The sequence below is a fragment of the Chenopodium album genome, chromosome 16 (genome assembly GCF_948465745.1).
Source record: "Chenopodium album chromosome 16, dcCheAlbu1.1, whole genome shotgun sequence".
NCBI classification, from domain to species: Eukaryota; Viridiplantae; Streptophyta; class Magnoliopsida; order Caryophyllales; family Amaranthaceae; genus Chenopodium; species Chenopodium album.
In genome coordinates this window covers 48,518,860-48,545,511 of record NC_137849.1, presented here as the reverse complement: position 1 = coordinate 48,545,511, position 26,652 = coordinate 48,518,860, and the positions used below count along the sequence as shown (strand labels likewise).

General features: G+C 35.4%; 4 protein-coding genes and 1 long non-coding RNA gene across 5 annotated transcripts; 2 read left to right on the top strand and 3 right to left on the bottom strand.

Annotated features, from left to right (window-relative positions):
- Positions 1-1,215: 1,215 nt before the first annotated feature.
- LOC145585762 (BON1-associated protein 2-like) lies at positions 1,216-2,241 on the bottom strand. The gene has a single exon (XM_081642475.1). The coding sequence runs from the start codon at positions 2,204-2,206 to the stop codon at positions 1,457-1,459; it is 750 nt and encodes a 249-aa protein (XP_081498601.1). The 5' UTR covers positions 2,207-2,241; the 3' UTR covers positions 1,216-1,456.
- Positions 2,242-2,887: 646 nt separating this feature from the next.
- On the top strand, positions 2,888-4,052 carry LOC145585763 (uncharacterized). Its single transcript, XR_014100720.1, has 3 exons — positions 2,888-3,304; positions 3,629-3,699; positions 3,883-4,052. It is a non-coding gene; the product is annotated as an uncharacterized LOC145585763 (long non-coding RNA).
- A 1,387-nt stretch (positions 4,053-5,439) lies between these two features.
- LOC145586830 (uncharacterized) lies at positions 5,440-11,191 on the bottom strand. Its single transcript, XM_081643768.1, has 3 exons — positions 10,903-11,191; positions 7,378-9,492; positions 5,440-7,243 (listed from the first exon to the last, which is right to left on the bottom strand). Exons 2-3 carry the CDS (start codon positions 9,430-9,432, stop codon positions 5,567-5,569), a joined length of 3,732 nt encoding a protein of 1,243 aa, XP_081499894.1. The 5' UTR covers positions 9,433-9,492; positions 10,903-11,191; the 3' UTR covers positions 5,440-5,566.
- Positions 11,192-12,331: 1,140 nt separating this feature from the next.
- On the top strand, positions 12,332-15,172 carry LOC145585761 (uncharacterized). Its single transcript, XM_081642474.1, has 9 exons — positions 12,332-12,514; positions 12,607-12,672; positions 12,792-12,897; positions 13,052-13,094; positions 13,236-13,308; positions 13,634-13,721; positions 14,536-14,592; positions 14,725-14,803; positions 14,891-15,172. Exons 1-9 carry the CDS (start codon positions 12,444-12,446, stop codon positions 14,902-14,904), a joined length of 597 nt encoding a protein of 198 aa, XP_081498600.1. The 5' UTR covers positions 12,332-12,443; the 3' UTR covers positions 14,905-15,172.
- A 784-nt stretch (positions 15,173-15,956) lies between these two features.
- LOC145586829 (uncharacterized) lies at positions 15,957-25,244 on the bottom strand. The gene is made up of 14 exons (XM_081643767.1): positions 24,218-25,244; positions 23,875-23,961; positions 21,922-22,031; positions 21,163-21,213; positions 20,412-20,583; positions 19,727-20,044; positions 19,433-19,636; positions 18,417-18,893; positions 18,093-18,302; positions 17,725-17,913; positions 17,467-17,630; positions 17,235-17,387; positions 17,046-17,124; positions 15,957-16,667 (listed from the first exon to the last, which is right to left on the bottom strand). Exons 1-14 carry the CDS (start codon positions 24,650-24,652, stop codon positions 16,200-16,202), a joined length of 3,117 nt encoding a protein of 1,038 aa, XP_081499893.1. The 5' UTR covers positions 24,653-25,244; the 3' UTR covers positions 15,957-16,199.
- Between the last annotated feature and the right edge of the window lie 1,408 nt (positions 25,245-26,652).

Below are 26,652 nucleotides of genomic sequence, written 5' to 3'. Positions count from 1 at the left end.
ACGTGGAACCTCTTGAAGCGCGTATGATACATGGATATATTTCAAAATCAAATTTTTAAGTAATATGGAGTAATGTTACCACACAAAATTCTGCAGTTGTAAATTGTACAGACTAGAGTAGAAAAAGATTAAATTAAATTTGCAAATAAATGTAAACGCAGATCACATTCACTAGTTACAATCCCACAGAAAAGTCTGAAATTGTGTGTACTGTGTAGAAAGATAAGTAATCTGGAGGCAAAAAAGGCTATGAAAACTGTACTGATTTTTTATGATGTCATGCATGTATAGCATGAGCCATGCCAGCCAATCCAGCTGTGCTAGCTGTTTCTAAGACTAACCATGACACTTTCTCAGCTGAGGCTACTAAACAGCTTAACAGCTATGCTCACCTTAGCTTGTTCACTTGTTGAGGTTAAGCCACTACTACTGTCATTTTGTCAGAAATGAGTGCATTACATTACATAGCTCAGTCTCAGTTTAAGAGTTTGGCTCCTAAACCCTTTTTGTTTAGGGCCTTCAATTTTGGATTGGGCCATTTCAACTCTTTACATCTACTACTATGTGCCAACAACAGACTTAAGACCATCAGACATCAACCTTATAACATGGTAGTATGGTACTCAATTGACTAGGCTTGGCTAGTGCACTGATGTAGCAGCAATCAATTCAATATCTGATGGTTTGCGTGACTGTGGTGGCCTGCCTGGGCTAGTGAGACTGATGGTCGAGGCCTCGAGACCAAAATGGAGTAGAGGGAAACATTGGAGGATGGGAGCCCAAGGGTGAGGAAAACTAGTTCAAGGTAGAGGATAGGACTAAATCATGAATTACGGGCCTTTATGGCCAATCGGTCATGGCCATGCCAGAAATACTCCACATTAGTTTAATATACCTCCATATTGAAAATTGAAATAGCACTATCAAGCAAACAACAACAAAGCCTTAGTCTCAAAATGATTTAGGGTCGACTAACATGAATCCTTACAAGACATCGTACGATATAAATAGCACTATCAAGCATGACTTAAATTTTTTTCGAACATTGACTAATTCAAGGAGCAATTCAATTGAACAAGCAACAAATATATTTAGTACATTAGTAGCTTGAGATATATCACCATATCAAAAGATTAGAAGCACATAGTTATATACATACATGATACATCTATCCAATGGCTATGAAATCTGTTTAAGCTAAAGAAGTACCAACAAATCAAGAGACTACTTTTATTAATAACAACATAAAATTTCAATTTTGGGACTCTAATTAAAAGATTAAGCAACTTAATATCCTATTTGAGCAGTTATTCATCAAGGATAGATATACCACCATAACCCTCTGATTCAATCTCATCCGTCCATCATCATCATCATCTACCAGTGTCGAGATCCAACGCATCTAAAGCCTCGATATCTTGATCAGAAGGACTGAAATGTATCTTCTTCTGAAACCCTAAACACCACACAGGATCATACCACCTTCTCCCTTACTTTTTCCCGCCATTTCTCTCCTCCCATTCAACTCCTTCAACACATTCGACGCCGAAGCCGTCGATGAGTTCGACGCAGTCGACTCACTCTCATCGGAGCAATCAACCGAGTCACCGCCACATGACTCGCTGCTGGAACTCAAATCGTAAACGCCACGACGGTGATGATTTCTCCGGCGACGATGATGAGTTTCCCCCATGAAATCACGGTAGCCAATCGCCGATACTCCGGCGAGTGAAAACCCTAACTCCGACGACGCATCAATCACCATTGCTCCAACGTTGAGAATTCCATGGAACCTTCCAGAAGAACGTCGGATTTGGACAGCGACGAAAGAAGGAACACCGACGGAATGAAGAGAGAGACAATTACTGAGGAGAAACCTGACGGAGCCGAGAAGCGCGTCTTTGAGAACACCGACGGCGAAGATATCGACGGTGAAGGAGGAAGTATCGGAGAAGAGAAATTCATCGGAAACCCTAAAAATGAACTTGTCATTCCAAGAAGGGTTTTCGCCGCCGATATGATCGACGCGAGAACGGAGTTTGCGAGAGGGGTCAATGTATGCGACGGCGTAGGTTTGGAGGCGTCGAAGATTGGTGGAAGGGGGTTTGAGATTTTGGGCGGAGATCAGGTTGATCTCAAGAAGATGGGTGGTTTGATGATGGGATGGTGTTGGTATAAGTGGTGGAAGAGATGCAGGGGAATTCATTTCTTTCAAGAAAGTTCTTGAAATTCAAGGTTTTGAAGGGTTTTATGGGTGCTGATGAAGGTGGTTGTGGTGGTGATAGAGGCGGCGGCGGGGAGGAGAGAGAGGAAATGGCCGCGCAGGAGTGTGGTGAATTCCCAGAAGAGTGGATAATGAGAGTGATGGTGTATATATACGGTCTGACTTTTTATTTTGTTTTTTTTTTGATTTTTTTTTTTCTGTGGAAGTTGACAGTTGTCATACAATGGCATGGCACAGCTGGGTTTTTCTACGTTTTTTTTTGGGGGGTGGGGGGGGGGGGGGGGAAGGTTAGTTGGAAAAAAAAACATCGTATAAGCAAAATAAATTTATTTCTTTAAAAAAAAAAAAAGCAAAATTAATTTATACTGTTCAAAAAAAAAAAAAAAAAATACTACTCCGTATCTATAAACTGTATTGTACCCTTGATTTATACTGTTCAAAAAAAAAAAAATACTATTCCGTATATATAAACTGTATTGTACCCTTGCTACACTACTACAAAATTTGGATAAGGGACCCCAAATAAAAGACCCGTCATATTAATCAACAGGTCTGATTTATGTAAGAGATCTAATATTATAGATGACGGGTCTGTAATGTGTACTAGGCCCCACCGCTATGGAGATTAAAAAAAAATTAAAAAATTAAGAGATCCGTTGTCAAATCCAACGGATCTGTAATATGTTGTAGGGCCCAATACTTAGGTAAAAAAATTAGAAAGAAAAAGATAACAGACCAGTTGTTAGACTTGACGGGCCTCTTGCCTTGATTTTTTAAAACTTTAATAGTCACCAAGTAGGCAAGTATTCATTCCTCTTCCCTGGATTTTTCCTCTGTCCTTCCTCGTCATTTCCGCCTAACTCTAATCTTTCTCAATCTCTTTCCTCTCCTTCCTCTCCAAGTCACTCTAAAACAATATTAGGAAACAATATTAGCGGGTCGATAGCGGTGAAAAATTATTTGGCGACAATCGGTGGTTAGTGGTGGTAACGATTGTATAAGTGATGGCGGGTCAATAGCGGTGGTCGATTGAAGAACAAGAAGACTAGAAATCGTTACTGATATCTAAATTTGATAAAGGTATGTGTTAAAATTTTGATTGTCCTACTTTAATTTGCTCGATTAATTTGATATCAATTTGCTTTATTTTGTGATTAAGAATTAATGGATTGGTTTTTTTTTTTTTTTTTTTTGGTAAGTTCTTAAAATTCATGTATAATGTAGAATAAGAAGATACGGAGTATGAAAGTGCTTTGTATTTTATTTATTTATTTATTTATTTATAATTTCTTATGAATTACAAAGTACAAATTTCCAGTTACCGTGGGTTAATTTGCTGTTGAAATTCATAAGTTTTACTTTAATTACTTATAATTACATATTTGAATTTTTGATGAATTGCAGATTTGAAGTACTTTATTGGTATGTTGTTGCAAAATTAAAGTGCTGTCCATAGCTTGTTGGGAAATATTGAGGTTAGCTACGCTTAGCAATTTAGCATTGATAAGTTAGATTTCTTTGAATTAGAGAGGCTTAGAGATGTCAGATGTGTTACTAATTCATTTTTGTTACTTTATTGACTTATTGTTTTAATGGATGAAATTGAAATTAATCTTTTCTAAATTTTGTTTGTTATAAATTGTCAATTGAACTTGCAGATGACATTGTTGATATCGTTGGTTTATTCGAGCTTTGAGGACTGCAAATCGGCATAATACATTCCTCCTGTTATAATATTAGTTCGTATTTGTAGATTTCAAATTAGTTTATAAATGTAACTTGTAACATTTTCATTCAGATAATAAAATTTTTTGATGATTAATTTTAAACAATTACACATTCTTTTGTTGATTTGAATTACTTACATTTTTTTTTTGGTCAAATTTAATAGAGTATAAAATTTCAAATTATAAATTTCAAATTTCAAAACAAAATAATAAACCGCCATTTTTTTTTTTTATTGAAATAGTGATCAAAGAGACCCCATTTCTTTGATATGGGATCTATTATATATATGGCAGGGAGACCTCATTTCTTTAAGGACGGGTCTCTTCCCCTATAAATTAATACTAAAAATTAGTAGGATAACAGACCCCATTTCTCAAATATTGGCTCTCTTCTTACTTATAAACAGACCCCTTCTTAGACGCGGTCTCTTAATCAAACAGACCCCTGAGATAGAGACCCGTCCAATTGCGGTCTCTAAGGCATATTTGAACGGGTCCCTTTGCCTATTTTTGTAGTAGTGCTATGTACTGGATAGCTAAAGTATTCATAATAATGTTGCCTATAAAAAAAATTCATAATAATTTTAATTTATTTGTTTCCATATGTTATTGATTGCAAATTATATGTCATTGATTGTAAATGATATGAGCCTACTTTTTTATTTATGTTTATGGCTATAGCCGACGATTGAGCAAGAGAACCCGGCAATATTGCAATTTAATTTATTTATTTGGCAATAATGTAAATGATATGCAATAATGCAAATTATAATGGTAGAGATATTTTCTTTTTCAGGTGGATTTAATTGGTTTTTTTTTTTTTTTTTTTTTTTTTTTTTTTTTTTTTTGGTAATATATGATTTTAATCTCTAATTATGGGATTAAGGTTTTAATAATTGATTGAATATATGATTTTAGTGTAAATTAACGTAGATTGATGGAAGTCTATAATTTACAATAAAAATATAGATTTTCTAATTTTCTATTCCATATTAATGCTTAAAATGTAGTACTATATACTTTTGTAAGTATTTAGGCTGGAGTTACGAAAACTATTTTGACCTATTATTTTTTGTTATTTTAATTTAGAAATACATTTAGGAAAAATAAGTTTTTTATTTTTTATTTTTATTATAAAAAACATTTCACACACAATTTGACTATTTTAGATTAAGTTTTACAGCTTTACTTCTCCTCGTACAAAACACATTGTAGACAATGCTATAAAAAAACCGGTAAACACTATGTAAATAAAAAACAGAATCCCTTGTTAAAAAATAAGCCCAACTTTCCTTAGTAAAATTTTCATGCTATATAATTAGCTTTAATGCAGTCAGTCATTCAGAGACAACCTAACAAACCCCAACTTTCAAATTCAATTTCCTTCAAGCCATCTACTCAAGTGATCATTTTGATGATCAGGTTCACAAGATTGAACAATTTAAGTGTTGCAGATTTGCAGAAATTAAGAGGAGCTTCTACCAAAAAAAACAGAAAACTGTTCTTTTATTTGTAACAGAGAAAAATATACAACCATTTCAACTTTACCACAGAAAGTCACTCCATACACAGCACTCATACAAACACACACAAATTCAACATTACAAGAGTATGTTCAGGATGCAATGCCTAGTGACCTTTCTCTTGGTGAGCCATTAGCAGGTTTCCCACACGAAGAACGGGAGACTCTAACTTTTGGAAGCTTTGCTGATTTCACGCTCTTCTTCTTTGCAAGCTTCTTTTCCAAGTCTTTCACCTTCCCATTCAAGCTAGATATGACTTCTTGCTGCTTCTTCCCAGCGGCAAGTAGCTTTTCCAGCATCTCTCTTAGCTTCTCATTCTCTTCTACTATTTTCTTATCAATCTGCTCATCCTTTGTACCTCCTACAACCGAGCTTCGATCATCCAAGGATTCTCCCGTAGTTCCTTCTTTCTCTTTAGATTGCTGCACATCAGATTCTGGAAGTTCTGGCTTAACAGTTTCAGACTCGTTCCCCTGATCACAAGATAAGAACTCTGATGTATACTCATTGTAGTCAAATGGATCTATGAGTGATGTAGTACTTGAAGAACATTCCACATTGCTTTCTAAGCTCTCCACCCTAAACTCGTCCTCATTTTCTTTATGTGGTGAGACTTCAACACCACCTTCTACCGGAACACCAGGTTCCACTGCAAAGACGTCCCCTTCACCAGATTCTGGAAGCTTGCTGTCTACCTCCTCCAGAACTGGCATTTCAATGTTTGCAGGGACGACATTAGATCCAGTTTCCTGGCCATTTATGGTCTCCTCGCTAGACATTTCAAGGGCCTTGTGATTTTCATGCTTATTGACTACAATTCCCTCATTTCCTGCTTCTAGCCCCTCGCCAGGTTCATCCAACTCTTGATCATTGTTCGAGTTTCCTGAAGTCTTAGCCTCAGTTAGCTCCTTGCCATCATCTGGAGAACTGAGCTTGGAAGCGCCTAAATCATGCTCTGTCAGTGAAATCTCCATTTCGTCGTCTTCCTCGACAACCTCTACAGGCAGTTCAGAGAGAAAATCTGCTTCGTGCTCCCCATTCCCAGCAACGTCACTCTGCCCTGCTGTGTCTTCAGAGATGTTATCATTAGAGAGAAACTCCTCATTGACCTCTTGAGGCAGTAATGGCTGATTTTCCTCCTGATCCTTGATTCCAGAGACCAGACCATTCTGCACTGCTGTCTCCTTAACAGGGCTCATGGTAACTAAAGACTCCTCAACAACCTCTTGAGGTAGTTCAGATAGTAGATTTGCTTCCTGATCTTTGTTCCCATATACCATATCATCCTCCATGACTGTGTCCATTACAGGATTTGCATTGACCAACGACTCTTCAGGTTCTATTGGTGATTGTCCCTGGACAGTATCACTTGCATTTGGCTCCTCTATTATTTCCGAAACCAATCCAGCTGCTACAACATCCCCATCTCTTCTTGCTGGTGACATCACATTCTCATCTTGAGGTCCTATTTGTGATTCCAATTCCACCACTGATTCTTCTTTAGTGTTACTGTTACTTTGAGAACCGCCCAAAACATCCTGACAAAGAGGAGGTTGACTTGAAGATAAGTCATTTGAGTTAATCCCCTCTCTTTCAGATGCATCATTATCTCTATGTAAGCTGGAGCCTTCAGAAGATTTTCCAACACTTTCATTAACCTTCTCAAAGCCAGAACACTTTTGGCTCGTTATGTTGTCAAGCTTTTCTTGTAAACTAATCAACTCTTTTGCCACAGATTTCCTGACATCTCGTACACTTTCATGCAATCCCTGGAACTCAAAAAAGTAAGCATAACTTATGTGATAAAAATATATATGGTGACTAAATTAAAACATAAGTGGAAGACGTGCCAAGAAAAAGGAAATGATGTAAAGGAAAAGAAGAAAATAAGCCAATTGTATACCTGTATAGAATCCAGCTTTAGCAGCAGATTCATTATCGTCTCCCCAATAGCTACTTTCTCCTTGTCTTCTATGGCACAACGAGACTCGAGATCTTTAATAAGGTTTTTTACCAGAATGGCCTCTTCGTGAACTTTGGCAATGTGTTTGAGCTTTTTTATTGGTTCCCATCTTCTAACATTGTATCCACGATATGCAGACTGTATAACAACAGCTGCTTCCATATCTGACATGACTTTTCTCTTCTGATTGCTTTCTTGCTTAGATCCACCAGCAATTGCTGCTTGTGGTCCTTTTGATTGCACCTTATCAACACTACCCTTCTTATCTTCCGGTTTATCAATATCAGCCTGTTGCAATACCATATTCTCTGCACTGGTTAGCTCATCTTTCAAATTTTGTGAGCCTTCTTTTGTGTCACCTGCACCATAAGGTTTACTTTTATTCTGGCCAAGTACCTTCTCCTCTACATCCTTGACTTTTATCTCTAAATTTGGTTGCTTATTATCTTTCTCGGAGCTGGACTCCTCAAAAATTTGTCGTTTTTTGTCGCCGGGAGGACTAGGAGACCTTGAGCTTCCATTGCCATTTTTTTTCTTTGGCGGATCAACCCTCAAGCAAATTGGAGGAAGCTTAGACTTCTTAGTGGACTGCTTGCTGGTACAATTTTTTGCTGAATCCTGACTTGCTTTGCTCACTGGTGCTCCATCAACCTTATGATCATCATCTTTCTTTGACAACTTGTCAACAGACTCATCCAACTGCTTTACGGGGATGATTCTCACGTTACTCTTTTTTTCAGTCCCCTGAGTTCCAACTTTACTGCCATCATCTCCTGCTTTAGTCCTCGCTTTCTCTGCTTCATTATCAATGTGCTCAAGTTTTCTGGGTACATCATTAAAAGCAGGAGACTCTTCAGCAGTGGTTTTCCCTGCAGATCTATTCTCCCAGCCCTTTAAATAATCCTCCATCTGGCCATTATTAGGAATCCATATGACAGGGTATTGCTTACTTAGATCTTTGTTTTCCACATCACGAGCATTTTTTTCACCCAGGTTTCTGATTTCTTGGTCACCACTTTTCATCACATCTCCACCATTCATCAGTTGTTTAATTCTATTCATGTCCAATGGAAACCATCCATTCCTTGTATTTGGATTTTGTTCAATTGATTGCACATTCTGGTAAGGCGTCCTACCAGATGCAGAGCCTTCAATTTCGTTCCGGCTTCTGTTCTCTTGGCCACGACTGTGCATCGCGTCTCCACCATCCATTAGTTGTTTAATGCGGTTTAAGTCCAATGGGAACCACCCATTACTTACAAGTTCTTGTTCTGCTGATTGTACATTCTGGTGAGGCTTCCTGTTTAGAAAGCCTTCATTATCCTGTGCTTCTGTCTCATTAGGTCCCCATTGCACCAGAGGCTTCTTCGAGTACGGAAATACTTGTTGTCCACTGGCCTCATTTTCCACCAACCTTCTCGGCTGCTCTTTGTTCATCAAATATTCAGGAGGAATCCACATGATTGGAGATTGAAAGTTTTTTGCACCAGCAGGCAACAATGATTCAGATCTCTTCGCCTCAACATCTGGCTCATGCTCTTCAATCTTGACACTATTCCGTCCTTTTATGTGGCATGGATGATTTGAACATTCACAGCTATGACGTTGATCTCTCGATACACTCTTGTCATATTCATATTTCGGTAGCTCCATGGAATAATTTGGAGGTGGAGCATAGTACATAGGGTGAAATTGAGGATAAGGAGGATAGCCACCACAATAGTGATTGTAAGTTGGTGGTGGTGGTGGGAAATGAGAGCAGGGTGGTCTGAAATTGTAATAAGTAGGATGCTGACCATGAGAGCAGCAACTATGGCACTGCATCGGAGCTGGATAACCGTAATTGGAAGGCAAATACTCAGGCATGCAAGAGGAGCTTGGTGGGTCTTCCTTCATTTGAGGAACACCTTCCCAGCTTGGGTGATAATACTGAGTAGAAGGCATTTGATTTGTCTGATAAGGGTAAGAATTCATGCCTCTGTAAATTGGATTCATCTTTACTACACTTGTTTAAGATGAAACCTTGCTAGTCTAGTAGATATGCCACTAAAACAGCTGCAACAAGAACAAACAGCAGAACTGTGAGTAAATTAACAAGTATGAGGATCACAAAGCACTTTTAACAGTTAACATGGGCAAATTATAAATCCAAATGCAAGTGTTTTAATGCATACTGAGAAAAAAAGAGCACCTTAGCAAAACTATATTGACTGTTCAGGTATCTAGGCCATGTAACACAGGATATAATTTCTAACTAAAGGCCCTAAATCTGCCCTTCCATCACAAAATCTGCCATGAATACCGTGATGCATCATTTTCAAGCTGCAACTCTTTCAAATAACAAAGATGTTTGATAAAAATGAACAATTCAATGATGCTAATAAGTCGTGGAAAAAAAAAAAAAAAAAAAAATCAGCAGAACTCCAAGCAACGTGACCATGTGAATGTGCTACCTATGCATCAGGCAACATAATTTCTAACCTTGAGGGAATGGTAACTAAAAACAAGAGCTAGGAATCACTGAGCTGCTTAAGACAAGCTCATCATTATTGCTTCAAAGTATAGAGTGTAAAATAATACATACAACTATACAAGTAGTACTACACGTCTACACCTCTAAGTACTCCGAGCTAGGGGCTGACCCTATAGTTTTACCTCTGCTATAGTTGAATTGTACCCACACTCTTCCCATCACTCAACTAAGAGAAGGATGATCATAATAATTCGACCACAAATCATAACAATCTCATATAATATGACAACCTCTGCTGTAACTCTTGAATTCAGACAGATGAAATACATATTGATGCTAGGTTCTTAACTCTTCCCATAACAATAAACTTAAAACCAATGGACGAAAATTTCCAAGGTACCAACTTAACCATAAACAAACTAATCTTAGATATTCCACCGGACACGAATCTACATCAATCCACTGTTATTGAATCAACCTTATGCTCCATGATACCAAATCTTATCAACTCTGTATTTTATGCACAATCATGACTATTCGGAAGGTAATTTTGCTGGTTTCAATAGTACTTTCCTATCTAATATACATTCAATCAAACATCAAAACTTTGAAAAACCCCAATTGACCACCCAAAATTCATCATATTCTTCAGCACCAACGTTCAACCACCCTCATTTGCACAATTTGGGAATTGAACCTATTGAGTATAACTAATTTGCCAGTACAAAATTGAGTAAGGGTATGCAATTTGCTACCTAGTATTGTTAAATTATGCCAAAACTTATCAAATTCAGGTATTAATTTGGCTTTCTGATCACCGACATTAGATAATTAGGTAATTACAAAGCAACAATACACAATCGTATAGAAGAAAATGAAATTGAATACATCATCAATAGAAATATAACTAACAGCATTTCTAATCTAAAATCAAACTGCAGCATTGTAAATAAAATTTAATCGCCCAAAAACAAAATCGAGAGAAAACTTACAGCTTGTTTAAAAACCGCCAAACAATCCGCAATTCCCAATGACTCAGTTAACTGTGTAAAATCGGTCCACAAACCCAGAAAAATTAGGTTGAAGCTTTGCTACGAGCTCTTTGAATTTTGTGATTTGCAGAAAAATCTGAAGTTTTTTTTTTTTTTTTTTTTTTTCCCAGTAATAAGAAATGGATTTTTCGGGAGAGTATTTAAATACTGGCATGATGAAGTAGAAGGAGGAGCGCGAAAGAGAGAGTGTTAAGGTGATTCCAGATTATTCCCGCAACTTTTGCTTCTGGATTTTTCGTTGTGACATCACATGCCCTTCTAGAATTATAGACCTAGCCCCACCATTTTATTTTGTGACATTTTTTTTAAGCTTTTTTTTTTTCTTTTTTTTGGGAACAATATTTGAAGCATATTTTGTGACATCTTATTTTCCCAATTTAAAAAAGTATTTTATATGATTTTCAAAAACCTTTGATTAATAATTAATATAGTTACATCTTATACTCCATATTAATGATCGTTCAAAAAAAAAAAAAAAAAAAAACTCCATAATAATGAAATTTTAATATCAAGTAATGTCACCTTGAAACAAAACTAATACGGAGTAAATCGGGTTAGAATTTCAATGAAAAACGTGACAATTTTCAACGGAATATCATTATTCCCTCAATCTCCCCAAGACTCTTTGGTCTTATAATATTTACCCTATTATTTTTGAAATATAATGGCTACCCAACATTGTAGTCGGGTAATGTGTTTCCCTTATTATGAATCCATTACAAATATTTGTAGTTAACACAAAATCTTAAATACGAAGTATACATTAGTTGTTAAACATGATTAGATTTTGACATGAGTCAACACATCATGAGAGATGCGTACGCTATGGGACATGGTCATACATATACAAAGTATGGTATAAACACACAATAGGGTGATTCACATGTCAGCTCCTTTTTCATTTTTTTTTTATCAATTTTCTAAATAAATAAATAAAATAAAATAACAAACTAGCCTACTTTTGGCTTGTGCCCAAATCTAAAGAGACTTTATTGTACACAATTTTATAATTTCAATTTCTAAAATTAAAAAGAAAGATGATACGAGTATTATATGTACTACATATTATATATTAGTGTACAAATTATTCTCTAATAATTTATCGATTTACACAAGGCAATTTAGCCTGAAAAATGGATGAACGATAATAATATACAGTAAAGAGAACCCTGGACAAAATTCAAACCTTACAATTTTAGAGTAGAGGGGAGGGTAAAGAAATTTCTACCTCTAAAACACCCCTCACTCGGTAGAATTTGAACCCGGATCTTTAACATAATGCATTTTATAGTTGCCTTTTGACAAAACTCAAGTCTACAAATAACAAATTTTGTGGGAGTACAAGTTTTAGATATAAAAAAAAAAAGGGTCGCCGTTGTCGCATCACCGCCACCTCCGCCACTTTTACCCCATAATTTTCCACCGCGCCAATTCTCTCTTTCTTTTCTCTCTAGGGTTTAGGGTTTATCGCCGGCGAAATCATGGGAAAAGCCAAAAAAGCCCCCAAATTTGCCGTCAGGAAGAAGCTCCTCACTTCCAAAACCCTCAAACAGTACTAGTTCTCTCTCTTCCTCTCTATTTTTTTCTGTTGATTAATTAACAGGTACTAATTCTTTAATCGTCTATTGTTTCATTCAAATTCAGGCACAAACAAGAAGTATTAAACCCTAAAAAGAAAGATCTTGAATCCGCTAATCTTCCTAGAAATGTGTAAGCTTCCTAAATTCTTCAATTTATTTAGTATTAAGCAGTTATAATTATTGGGTGTAAACGAATTTGATGTTAAATTGATTCAATTTGTTGCTTTTGTGGGTGTGAATGATTTTCAGGCCTAATGTATCATCTGCCCTATTTTTCAAGTATAATACTGCATTGGGACCGCCTTATCGGGTTATAGTTGATACCAATTTCATCAATTTTTCTATCCAAAACAAAGTGAGAACCTCAATTCATGGTTTTATTAGTTTTACCTATATTATTCAGCTGGAATTTTGCTCCGTTCTTGGGTTGATTGCAGAAATATGCTTGTTGGTAATTAGGCTTTGTAAATTTGTTTGTCTGATGATTTTGTTGTTTTTTGTTTGGGCAGTTGGATTTGGAGAAAGCAATGATGGACTGCTTATATGCTAAATGTGAGTGATTACTATCATTTTTTTTATACAGTTTAGACATCGTGTGTTATATACTTTCTGTTGTATTTACCTTGATTATTTTGAACAATGAGTTCTTTTATGTTACTATTTTAAAGAAATTTAATCCATCTTTTACCAAAGGTACGCCTTGCATTACGGATTGTGTTATGGCCGAACTTGAGAAGCTGGGTCAAAAGTATCGTGTAGCGTTGAGGTACATTTTACATGTTTTTCATCTTTACTATATAAGTGAAAGACCTATTTATTTCTTGGGGTACGGCTTTTGGTATTCCTTTATCGTGGAAACAAATATACTGACTGTGTTTTCTCATGAATTTAGTTCATCTTTGATTAGCAATTTGGTCATGAAACAACTATATCTATCATTTTCCCCTATATAAGCAATTGAATTTAGTTTATCTTTGATATCAATTTGGTCATTCATTTTGTGTCATTTCACTCATTTGTGTCCTTGGGACTTAAGTTGTTTCCATGTTGATGTGAGGCCATCACCAGTCTATATCTATCTTTACATGCAGGATTGCCAAGGATCCTCGGTTTGACAGACTCCCATGTATTCACAAGGGAACATATGCTGATGATTGCATTGTTGACAGGGTCACTCAGGTATGTTTGCAGTATGATGAAATAACTACTCTTTATCTGCACCGTATCAAAAAGAAAGATATCATTGTGGCAATTGTGAATTGAAAAATTCATCGAAGATCTGATATCCTCTCCAAAGAGTTTCATTTACATAAATTAGCTATAATTTTTTGTATGAAATGGGAAAGTGGGAATGGGATTATATCTTGAGGCTAATGGCATCCCTCCTTCCTGTTAGTTTTTTTCTCCTACATGTGACAAGGATACTGTAAAAGAATTTACTGCATCTAAAACAAATAGAAGTGCTTGGTGATCCTTAGATTCATTACATTGTGATGAAAACCATAACTGTACTTGAATGAAGCATTTACTCAGCCACGTATATAGAATTTCTGAACAATTGGATGAGTTCTGTTATCATTGTTATAAGTACATGTTTGGACAAATTTCTAATTTTCTGCTAACTTTAAAGTTCGAGACTTCAATTGGTGATCTTCTTGTTGGGAATTTAGTTTATACAAAGCTTAGTTCACCCCTGAAAAATAATTTAGTTGATACAAAAATTAGTTCACCCCTCTTTAATAAACATCCCTTTAAAATTGGATCCCCTCCTTTATCTCCTCTTCCTCCTCTTACAGTAGTCTTACCCTTTCCCTCTTTTCCCATCTGTTTTGTTATCCAAACAAAGTGTAAATGCTGGGGACAGACAGAGCTTATATACCATGCCCATTTTGAATTCTCTGTATTCAAAAGCTTCATTCCTGTCCTTTTTTTTACACTGCATTTGTGCCACTTGTTTTGGCTTAATATTTATGATTTACTTTGTTGCAAACAGCATAAATGCTACATTGTTGCTACCTGTGATCGTGATTTGAAGCGTCGGATTAGGAAGGTAATTCCCTATTTTTTTTTCAAATGGGAGAATCAAAATTTTTATTGTTATGGTCATCATGAATTTTGAAGCTTAAAACATGTCTATTGATTTTCTTGTTGCTTTGAACCCTGAAAATACTTGGGTAATCAGATACCTGGTGTGCCTATCATGTACATCACCAGCCATAGATATTCCATTGAGCGGTTACCCGAAGCTACAATGGGAGGAGGTAGGCTGTTCTTGTTCTCAGTTTTCTGAAATTAAAAATGAAATTTGTTCTTCTTCATATCTAATGTGCTCATCTATTCTCATGCAGCGCCAAGATTTTAATGCTTTTATCTCTACTCTAGATGACTACATATATGTATGTCCAGCGGACTTGCCCGGGAGACAAAGAATACGCAAATTTTTAATTGAAAGAAGAGTAGATGTATTGTATCCAATTTTGGTGCGTCAGGGTTCTTAGAGTATAATATGTAATGAGTTTTTACTTCATAGTGAATCTGGAAACTTATTTTTGGTGTAGTAAACAGGCTTAACACAAGCTTTAAACTGGGTTGTTTCTTGTGAAATGCAAGTTTCATGGTGATAATTGTTAATTCTTTGTTACTCCGTATTGTATTTATAAAAACAGCTTAGTTAATTTTTACTTATCACAGTCTTCAACACGTAATTTTGAGTGTTAATTATGTATGAGTGAAAATTATGAAACAGTAGTATTTTATGTTTAAAAATACTACGTAAGTGTAATGTTAGTTTTTTTTACACAGTTGAGATATGTGGGTTGGTTTATAAAGTCAAAGTCAAGGTGGCAGTAATTTGGATTATATTTATCCAATACACTGATCGACCATGGCACGAGCGTAGAATATATAGTCCAATAAGATAACATTGTAGCGCTAATTCAATGATTTTCTGAAGAAGTCTAGGAATCAAAATTAAGCTTCTGGGAGAAACTTGTTTGAATATTTCAGAACAGGTCACACTAGTTGGTGTTCGCAGGATGAATCGTGAACGGAACTTCTGATAGCAGCCTTCACAAAACTAGCATAGTAGAGGCTGAAGTAAACTCCCTTTGGACAAGTGATTGATAGCTCCTTTTGCAAGAACCTGGATGGAACCTAGAGAGACCTTTTACTTACCAAAAAATAATTCATGGGTTTTCTTGAATACCTAATATAGCAATTTGGACCATTACTATAATATTGAATCAGAATCATTTCAACACAACACCCTTAACACGGCCATCTACTAAAGATAAAGGGAAAATAATAGTGAACTCAATTCCTCGAGGAGTACTTAATTTTCCAAAGGCATGCATTTTCAATTGTTTTGATGAGAATTAATCACGAAAGAATATTAGTCAGAGAGATTCACACATGTAAATGGGGATGAATTGACATCATCTAAATATAATGAATATTATCAACATCAATACCGTAAAAGGATGCAGTGTCTCTTCCCCCTCCCTCCCCTATTCTCCATTTACAAACTCGAGCATCCTTTTCTGGAAAAAATTTACAAATAGGAGAATTAACTAAAACTCTTGATACAAAAAGAATCATTAACTATAACCTATTTTTAGCAGCAACCCAATGCAGGAAACTGGAAAGGAAAACCAAATACTATCTCCTTGCCACATCTGTAGTACTACTGTTAGTTGTAGTAGTAATCTTTGACATTTCCTCTGGTGGGGGTTTTACATACTTGTCTATGGGTTTCATATGTTTCGAGTTTCGATTTTTTATCCTATCAACTTTCTCCTTGCTTTTTCTCTTTTTCTCGGCTCTCGCCTTCTTCTTTTCCTCTCTCTCCTTCTCATACACACCTTGCCAGAAGATCTCACCAGTTTTAGGCCATAACCAATGCCTTTTCGTTTTCTCAGAGTCTGCTTCCTCGGCCAACTCCTCATCCATGCTTTTAAGAGTGCGTAAAGAGAAGAATTTTAACCACATGTGACCTCTCCTATTCTGCAATCCATGCTGTTCTTGCATCTTGCCAGTTTCAGGATCAATATAAACCATGTGCCTCGCACTATGGTATGCCCAAACGTTTATGAGCAGCTCAAGTACCCGAGAGTAACAATGCTTGTCCTGCAGCGTTGTTTTTTGTTGCATTAATAGAAAGATAATCAAGATGGCCAACTACTTTCACATCAATCGAGCTGAAAGTATATACACTTACAAGAATACAATTTTTGTACTTTGGAAATGAAAACTACTTATAAAGCTTGAAACAAGGGGACAGACAACAAGACGAGTTGGCAGATGACTTGGCTGTATTTTTCATAGTTCAGAAGTTGAAATTGTAGAAGAAAACATGAAACTAAAGTTACCAAGAGGCATGGTGGAAGCATCATACTAGTGTAACATATAGTCTCAGAAGATTAAGCTCAGATAGGGAATACCCAAAAATAGATCAGATAAGGGTCACAATAACGAAAAATAAGGAAAAAAAAACTGAAGCCTTACTTTGGTTAAGCTCAAATAACAGTGCCCACTTCGGTGGTGTTCTTCGTACATTTGAGCATCCAATGCATCAACAAACATTCTGCAACATATAGAATATGTGATTGACAGGAAAAGAATTTAGACAAGGTAAATCAAATGAACAAATATGTAAGACATGCATAGTAAGCATAAATTTCAATTGTCAAATACCTTGCAAACATGACATATTCTAGAAATGACCTAGTTGGTAGGGACCAGCTGTGCATTACAGACCATGAATCTCCATCCATAGGCATGGGTGGAAGAGAATCCCAATCTTGCTTAATTCCGTACATCCTTTTAAAAGTATCTGAGAATGCAGACCTACAAACACAATTTTGGTGTCAACTAAAGGCATTAAAAACGCATAAAAAGCAACAGTTTGGGGAGCTTGAGGTTATACCTGCAGTTACCAGCATTTACAGCATCACAAAATGACCAAAAATCTTTGTTCATGGGGTTTCTAGGATCCGAATCCAACCGGACCCAAAAGTAGAAAGTGTCCCCGTGTTCTCCTGTTTCAATAGCTTTAAGCAAAGCTTTCTCCGCAGTTTTAGACAATACTTTCTGATAAGATCAAACAAAAAATATCAACCTCGCATTTAGCTGTCTATAAACGATGAAGAAATCTCTATAATATAAAGAGTTCAGAAATAAGTACCTTTCTAGCTGTTGCTCTCCAAGACTGGAACCCTATCCAGGCGTTTTTGTGGACACGATCAACTCGATTAGCAATTGCAAAGAAGGCTCCAAATTCCCCAAGTGCATCTCGGTAATAAGGGTTGCTGAGAAGAGAAAGACGAGAGGATGCGTCCACATCATCTGTTCCGCGTCTACGTCCTCTTGAAGCCTACAAACAACATTCGATGATAAAACAACTAGCTAGCTACTAATGAGGCAAGGTTTTTAAGCCATTGGAAAGGAAATAAGAAAAAATAGGAAGAGAATGAAACCAGAAGTTGAAAGTGAAAATTATTCTATAGCATCAAATACAGGAAACCATGCAAGTTTCTTCAATGAATAACTTACCAGACCGATTCCTCGATAAAGTGGTTTATGATGCAAAAAAGGCCAGGTTCCCTCCCCAAGGTATGGTTCATATATACACAATGGTTGACCAGTCCTTTCAAGCTCCCCGTCATCTCTTTCATGCAAATCATTCTTCATGTGATCAGCCCTTCTAGAACTTCGATATACATCCTCCCACGTTCCTCGAGGCTGATCAGATCTATCTTTAAGCTGTATAATGAAACCAGAGAAAATTTCATAATTTTACTATAGGAAACAAAAGGAAAATTCATTCAATTTTCAAAATAGAAAGAAAGAACACTGATCAGCGTGAAGGTTTCTCACCTCTGCATCTTCTCTTCTCTTTCTAGCATTAGCAATATCAAATTGTTTCTGTTCTTCCCACATGCTATATAAAAAATCCTCATCCTTAGCAGATGTAGAAATGGAGGGCTCTGTTTTATTACGACTCAACTCTTCAATTTTGTCCAAGTAAACACTAACATTTCTGCTTCTATATTTTGCTTCAGGAATCATTTTTAAGATGTTCCACCGCCATTCATTTTTGTATTTGGAAGGAATTTCAGAAGCAGACTTTGGGACAGCAACTTCTGATGGTAATTTAAGGATATTTTCCAAAAGTGATGCATAACCTTTAACAGCTTCCATTGACTTGAGGTTTTTTGCTGTTTCTTTCCCAATTGAAGCGACATTGTGAGCTAGATGTGACAATTTTCCCCTTGAAACAACTTGCGATATAATGGCAGTTAAGACCTTGATATCCTCCTTTGGGAAAAGATAGCCATTCACCCTGTCATCAACCTAAATGTTATTGGAAATGTAGTCAGAATTTGGTTCTCCTGAAAAAATAGCTTAGTGCAAACAACCATAGCATACAGCCACACAGTATGTATATACAAGAGGAGTATTCAGCACTTAAATCAGGCAGTATTAATTGCTTTTTTCTTCTACAAGGCCCAATTTAGATTTTTAGGCTCATGCACGAGCATTTACACTTCTCTACAGTCTAATGTCGGTGAAATGCCAGACAGGCAATCAGTGAAAAAGGATAAAAACTTGGAACCCGGTGCATATCAGTATGGAAACAACAGCAGGAAAGTCTACTTTGATAGCATGTATTTACAATTGGAAAAGAATGACCCAGGTGATTCCAAAAATTTCTATACACTGAGCACAATATCAATCCTCTGTAATTTCTAGAACAAAGAAGTAGCGACGAGTACTAATAGCAATTATATTTTACAGATTGTCTACTAAATATAGACATTAAAGCACCTAATGTGATCTATCATAAATTCATAAGTTTGAAGGGAAAAAATATTTGAAGAAAGGCCACATACATATTTCTGTATCATGGAGAGATTAGGGGCAATTATGAGCTTCTCATAGCACATGGATTTGATTAAGATATCTGGAAATGATTCTTCTTCAAGGAATGATCCATAAATGACAAGGTTGGCAATCCTAAGAACATCATCTACACTTGCATCACGATCAACATGCTTCACAATACCCTTCGGATAATCCAGACTTGTAGAAATGGCCTTCAGTGAATATTCAACAATCAACATGTTCAGCTTAATGTCAACAAAGGAGTACTAATCAAATTCAAGATTTAGCAGTCAGATTTATACCTCTACAGCCTTGGTGTAATTACCAGTAGAATCGCCAGTTAAAATAATGATTTTGAAACCAGATTCAGATTTATCGTCAGGAAGAAATTCTGTGAGAAGTGGCTTTAAAGCCTGTAATATAAGGGCCTGTTCCAGCCATAAACCCTTGTACATAAATTGACTTCCCACAACAGCAATAACAAAATCATCAGCAGCAAAACCCATATTGGCATAGACCTGCTCTTGATTAAAGCTCATTAAACTATCTGCCTCCCATGCTTCAGTTGGAGAACCCGGGACGACCAAATAGTTGCCCGTATCAAATTTTGAATATATCATCTATAAAAGGAATTTGATAGCATTAGACAAAGTCTAAGATAGCTCTTTGATAATAAATACTTTACAGAAGGTCCCACAGAGGAGGGAGAAACATGAAAAGGCCACTTAGCCTATTAGTGAGACTGGGAATCAGATAAGGAATAGATTATGTGCAACGAGAAAATACCACTTAAACCTAAAGAATATTATCATGTGAAACATACCTAACTTGCAGTCATATTCTAGATTATAGTGCACAACTGTACAGTCGGTTGAATATGATCACTCCCATGAAAATAATGCAGACAGTAAGATGACTAACAACTCTAGAGTCTAGACTATGGTACCATATACAGCCAATACAGGTGTTAAAAATAGATGTTCGTACCGGAAGGGCATAATTCGGAAATACAACCACAGTAGCACGGCTGAAGCTCTTCTTCCAATCATTTAATATTTCAACTGTTCCATTTACAGCGTACTGATTCAGACGAGTTGCGAGTCGGTCTTCATGTATGGTCCAAACAAGGGGTAATGACTTGAAAGGTTCCTGCATAAAACTGTAACAGGTATGATCATTCATTGCAATAGACTTGCACATAAACTCAATGAAGGATTGTCAGCTAGTAAAAGGAAACAGTACAAATGCATTAAGTTCATTGTTCTTCAGTTATAATCATTTTAAGGAGCACCAGAAATTATGGATTCAATATTCAGATTGATAGAATACGTAAATATCCATCGGAACTCATAGGGTATATCCTTCTCAATTAATTCTAAATAACGACAACATTCTTTATTTCTTTCAATGTATAATAAGTTAACAACTCAATCTAATGTTTTTTTTTTCCCAAAATGGTAAAGAATTAAGTTATAGAAAGCAAATTGACACAAGAAAATTGATGAATAAGAATTTAATCACTAAACCAAAGGCTGCAATTTTGAAGCATGATACAACATCATTCATTATATGACTCCCATAGAACAAGCTACATATAACTTCAAAAAGTTTGTCAACAGATGTCAAACTTGAAAACACTTCAAAATGGAAAGTATGAACCAGAATAAGCAACTGAAAGTCTGAAATTGAGGGTTATTACAACATACACATTTTTTGTACACAAAATTGAGAAGCATACCAAGAAAGAATTTCTTTCCCCTCAAGTGAGTTAAGTAAAATACCATCATAGCTGCAAAGGAAACAGCAACGGTTAGAGGGAAGAATATGGAAAATAATGTGTTGTATTGACCACCCCAACCCACCCACTCCCCGCCCCATCTGCACAGACAAAATGGTAACATGTAGATCTACAAGCATGCTTCTGGTAGAGAATGATCTTGTCCTAATTGCACCTAGGGGATTGACTATTCATATTTGGTTTGTTTATGTGCAAACAGATTAAGTTATGTCCATACTTCATAATAAAATATTTTATAACGGCAAATTTATTCACAAATGATTATGGAGATATGTGGATCAACCATAAAGATCAAAATTATGCCAAATCTGAAACTTCTCAATCTGATCATCCTCAACTTTATTCTCAAAGTAACACTAGACATTATGCCACCTAGATATCAAGTAAATATATTCACAGAGATATTATCAAGATACCTTTGCTTATGAATAGATTCATCTGTTGACAAATTTTATTTTAGCTCTCCATTTTAACTTGTGATATAAGTGGCATCAGCTTTAAATTCTATTCAATAATATGTCCTCTAATTTGGTACCATAGGAAAACTTATAGAGGATTCTTAAATTAGCGGATATATGATAAGGCACAAGGGATCAACAGCACAAGTCTCATGAGAAGCACATTAAAATGGGACCAAATATACATTCCCCCACAAAGGACTAAGTTCATGGTATGCATGTGATAAGGCTGATAACATACTTCAGCCAATCCACATTACTTCTGCAGTGGTCTTTGATTTCAATTGTGGTGACCGGAACTCCTATATGTTGCCACACAGTGTGCGCAGGACCATCTTCACTTGAAAATACCTGAAACGTTTCAAGGCAATCATCACAACATATTACTAACGAGGAAAGAAGTCATTGATTGAGGTCAAACCCACTATTACGAACATTACTAGGGGAATGAAATAGAAATGACATCAATATATGCTGGAGTTCAGGGCAATGTTAAATGCTTTCCGATTCACTACCTCAGAAAACATAGATGCGTAACTATTTTAAATCGTAAAGCTGGCAACATAATCATGCATGGTGTATACATATAATACTTCATCCATTCAATATAATTTGCCTACATTCCCCTAATTTAGAAGTAAGTTTCATAATAATAACTTCCCTTTCATGTTTGGTAATATGTTATCTAGTCTCCCCATCAAATGTTCCATATCTCTTTATCTTTCTATTATTCACAGAGTATCCTTAATCTGTGTACCTCTCCTTCATGTATCCATTAATATAGAACAAAGGAAATATAATTGATATGTAAGGTTCATATTAGAAATCTTTATACTCAACATGCATCATGGTCTAGTACTCTAGTAAACCAGCTTGAACTAGTGTTTTAGCTGATTGACGGTCCTTTCTAAAAGTTAAAATCAACACAAAACCAATTCGTTAATCTATGGTTCTTCGGTGTCCAAATTGTTGTAGAAGCATCTACACCAAACTGACATTTAGATTTACACAACATGAAACAGCCAATTAGAACATTTTCATCATTACTTTTTGTACTGCTTCACTTCATCTATCTTGCGGATTTGATAGCTGGCTTAGAAAATGTACCAACATCTTGAAAAATGATGAATAACACTTTAAATACTCATACTGTAGACACACAAACTAACCTATGCCAAAGCAGCAAATAACACATTTACAGAAGGCCAAACCACTCTCAGGGGCTCAGTGTAAAGGGGATACAGCGTCAAGAGACAATCTCATAGTCTCGTAAGCATTCCTCGTGGTCTTAATGGCATGTAAAGACAACCTCGTTTTTCCTTTACACCCCGTCACTTTAAAAATAAATAAATAAATAAAATAAAACCTAATATATGGAACAGGATCTCTTGTCCCAAATAGCAAATCTTGGGTAGTTAATGGCATTTCTCTTCCTACATTTAATAGCTCTTTGGCCTCTAAACCAACTTATAATGTCAGGTTGCTTAGAATTTAGCCGTGGCACTATCATCTAATTTTCAGTCTATGCTTTGGCAAGCATCACGAATATTCGTTGTTTCTACCAATATGAACATGTCATCACAAAAATCTCAGCAGATATATATCTTTGATTAACAACTGTGCATCCATGGGTATTCAATTATTTCTCTAGTCTCTCCTTTTCCCTATCTCTTCCGCAAGCTTTGAGTGTTCACTATCAGCAGATAATTAATCTCTCAAACATAAATCATTAATCTCAATTCAGCTAAAAGTTGATGGAAATTTCTGTACCTCATCTTCACAAACGCAACAACCTGATCCTTTGCATACTTGACATAAACTATTAAAAAAAGATAATCTACCTATCGCCATGCCTTAACCCATCCTAATCGGAGAGTTGAATTTGTTCTCAATAGCGTATAAATTTTATTCTAAAACTCTTTACTTTCAAAATAATATCATGAGACTACAGAGTAGAATTCTGGACTTGAGGGTGTCATTTTCATAATTCAGACATACACTCATGCAAAATGAATGATTTTGTGACACATATGTATTAATATAGCCAAAAAATTTATTAACAAGGATTGCAACAGCCCAGCAAACATCATCATTCAGTAAAGACAACAATTAGGTAATAGCTATCGGTACGAGGTTAACCACTCCACCAATTAATCCATTCACCAACTTCAGCCACACAAATGCAGTACATTACCTCAATTGTGTAACCAATCTCTTGCAGTGCAGTTCCCACAGTTGCCATTAGTATCTGATATGGATCTACACCCAGATCCGCAAAAACCTTCAACAACACACAAAAATCAAACACATTGGTATATACTTAAAACAACAAACCAACATGCTCATAAACTGCACAAGTACAATACAACTATTATTGCTTAAATTTCACTCAAAATTCAGTAACAAAATAAGTTGCACATGGCACAAAGTCTATCAATCTGAAAATAGAAATTAAATAAAACCCACTTAAAATTGATTAAAAAGCATCAACACCATAAAATCAGCAAAAACCATAAAGCAGCTATTAGAGTACTAACCAGAGCAAGTTTGGGCTTCCTATGACCAAATCTAATCCCTCTTTTAAACCCAGAAGATGAATTAACCTCAGCAGCTTCCTTCTGAAATTTGGCAGACAACCTTGTTGGCTCAAACCTCACATCTTCACCAAAATCAAGCTCATTAATAATCCGGTTTAAGTACATCAAATCTTCACCAACTAAATCCAAAGTTTTTCGTGAATTCCCAGGTCTTTCCACCACTGAACCTGGTAGAAAAGCTTGGAAGAAAACCAAGAAGAGAGAGAAAACAACAATGGTGGAAATCCATTGCAAGTAGCCTATTCTCTTTGATAGCAAAAACCTTGGAAATCTCGATCTGGGTCTTTGTTGTTTTGAGAATGAAGAAACTCTCCCAATGCTATGATTATGATGTTGATCTTTCTTCAACAAAACCCCATTCTCAAGAGAACCCATTTACAGTAGTACCATCAAAATAAACCTCAATAAAAATAAATAGCAAATTCAAGAAATTGCTATAAACCCAGATTAATAAAACAGGTTTTCTCAATTCATCACTTACATCTGAAGATGGGTATTGAGTAGAGTTGAAGTTCTAATCAAAACAGCAAAGATTTCTCTGTATGAAGCTGAAATTGATTGAAAATCTTGAAAAAAACTAAGAATTTTTAACAAATTGGCATAAACCCAGATTGAAAAATCAAAATTTCTGAAATTATCTCTAATATCTAGAGATGGGTATTAACTATTATTGAAGTTCCAATAAAAAGTAGCAGAGATTCCTCTGTCTGAAGCAGAAATTAATGGGTTTTTAAAAAAAATAAAAAAAAATAGGAGTGATGGGGTTTAGGTTGCTGCTGGTGAGTATTAGTGGGGGAAGAAAAAACAGAGCTTTATTACCAGGACAAAATTAGGAGATTTAAGGAAGGTAATGAAATTGGGGAAATTTTATTAAAAAAAAATTATAGAAAGAAAATTAGAGTAGAAAATAACATTTTTGGAGTTGAATATTTTACAGAAAACAGCTAAGCAGCAGTAAAACCCAATAGTACGCTTGTGAGCAAGAAAGGGAAGACTGAGAAATACGGAGTGTAAATTGAAAATAAAGTCAATAAAATATTTGTTTTGTCAAATAAATAAATAATAATATTAAATAAATAAATAAAATACTAGTGAGGTGGCAGATATAGTCATCTTTGGATCATAGAATGTCAAGGATTTTTCTCTCTATTTTTAAGATAACCTTGTTTTTTTGTTTTCTTTCCTTCCGTCTAGTAGATTCTCTATTAATTTTATTTTTTTCTATTAAAAGGTCCCATTTGCATGAACATCAACTTCGCTCCCACTCACTATGAAATTAACCGGAGTATTGTGGAGGATTTTTTTATTTATTTATTTTTTTTTTCAATTTAAGGCTTGTTCTGAATTACTGAGCTGAACTGAACTGAACTGAAAATACCATATGAAGAATGTCATTCAACGGTAGGAGGTCAAGATTGAGAAATGGAGGTCTCAAATAATATATAAGATGTGCTTTACAATTCCATTTATGAGGTTAAAAATTCTCAATTTTTTTTTCTCTATTATATACTCGTATCATCTTAATATCTTTATTAAGATGACAATTACATATGATTTGGGCTTAATTAGGAGTAGTATTTAAGATTCAATTTAGGAATTCAAGGAACCAAATGAATTATACAAGTACCATATTACTGAGTATTATTTATACCTAATAGGGTAGTTTCGACTAGGGTGAATTATTCTTCATGATTGGTGAAGGATTTTTCTCTCAATACTAATGCAATGAATGATTTAACTTTTAAGATTATAATCACATCACATTGATTAAATCCTAATTTGTACATAAAGGATTTTTTTAAGTATATTTAGATTACTAATTGAATTAAGATAGAACTCTCATTTAGTTATTGGGGAGACAAGTAGAGGAAAATAATGAAGAAAATAAAGTGTAAATGTGTTGCATTACGATGAAAATTTGTTCATTGGACATGTATTGCTTTATGCCTTGATACTCAAGAGTCAAGATCAATACTTTTGATAATTATCTGCTACACCAAATAAAAACACATTTGAACATCCTACTTAGTGATGGTGATCTGATAATGCATTATTGGTCTTTATATTATAGGCTAATTGGTATTGAAAATTTCATGTCAATTAATAAACTAACCCCACCACAATATAACAAAACATATTTAATCAACCGGCTTAAGTTACAAAATAAAAACTCTATAACCGTATACATATATAACATATTAACATTCAAATAATAACTCGATCATCATAATACTTGTCAAATTTTATTATTGAAAAGTCCAAATGAAAAGGGCAATTAATGAGTTTAATTTTTTTTTTTTTCTTTTTCAAAAGGAGTTCAATTGATGATCAACTACATTCCACATTATTTTGACCATAATGAGGAATGGTTAGAC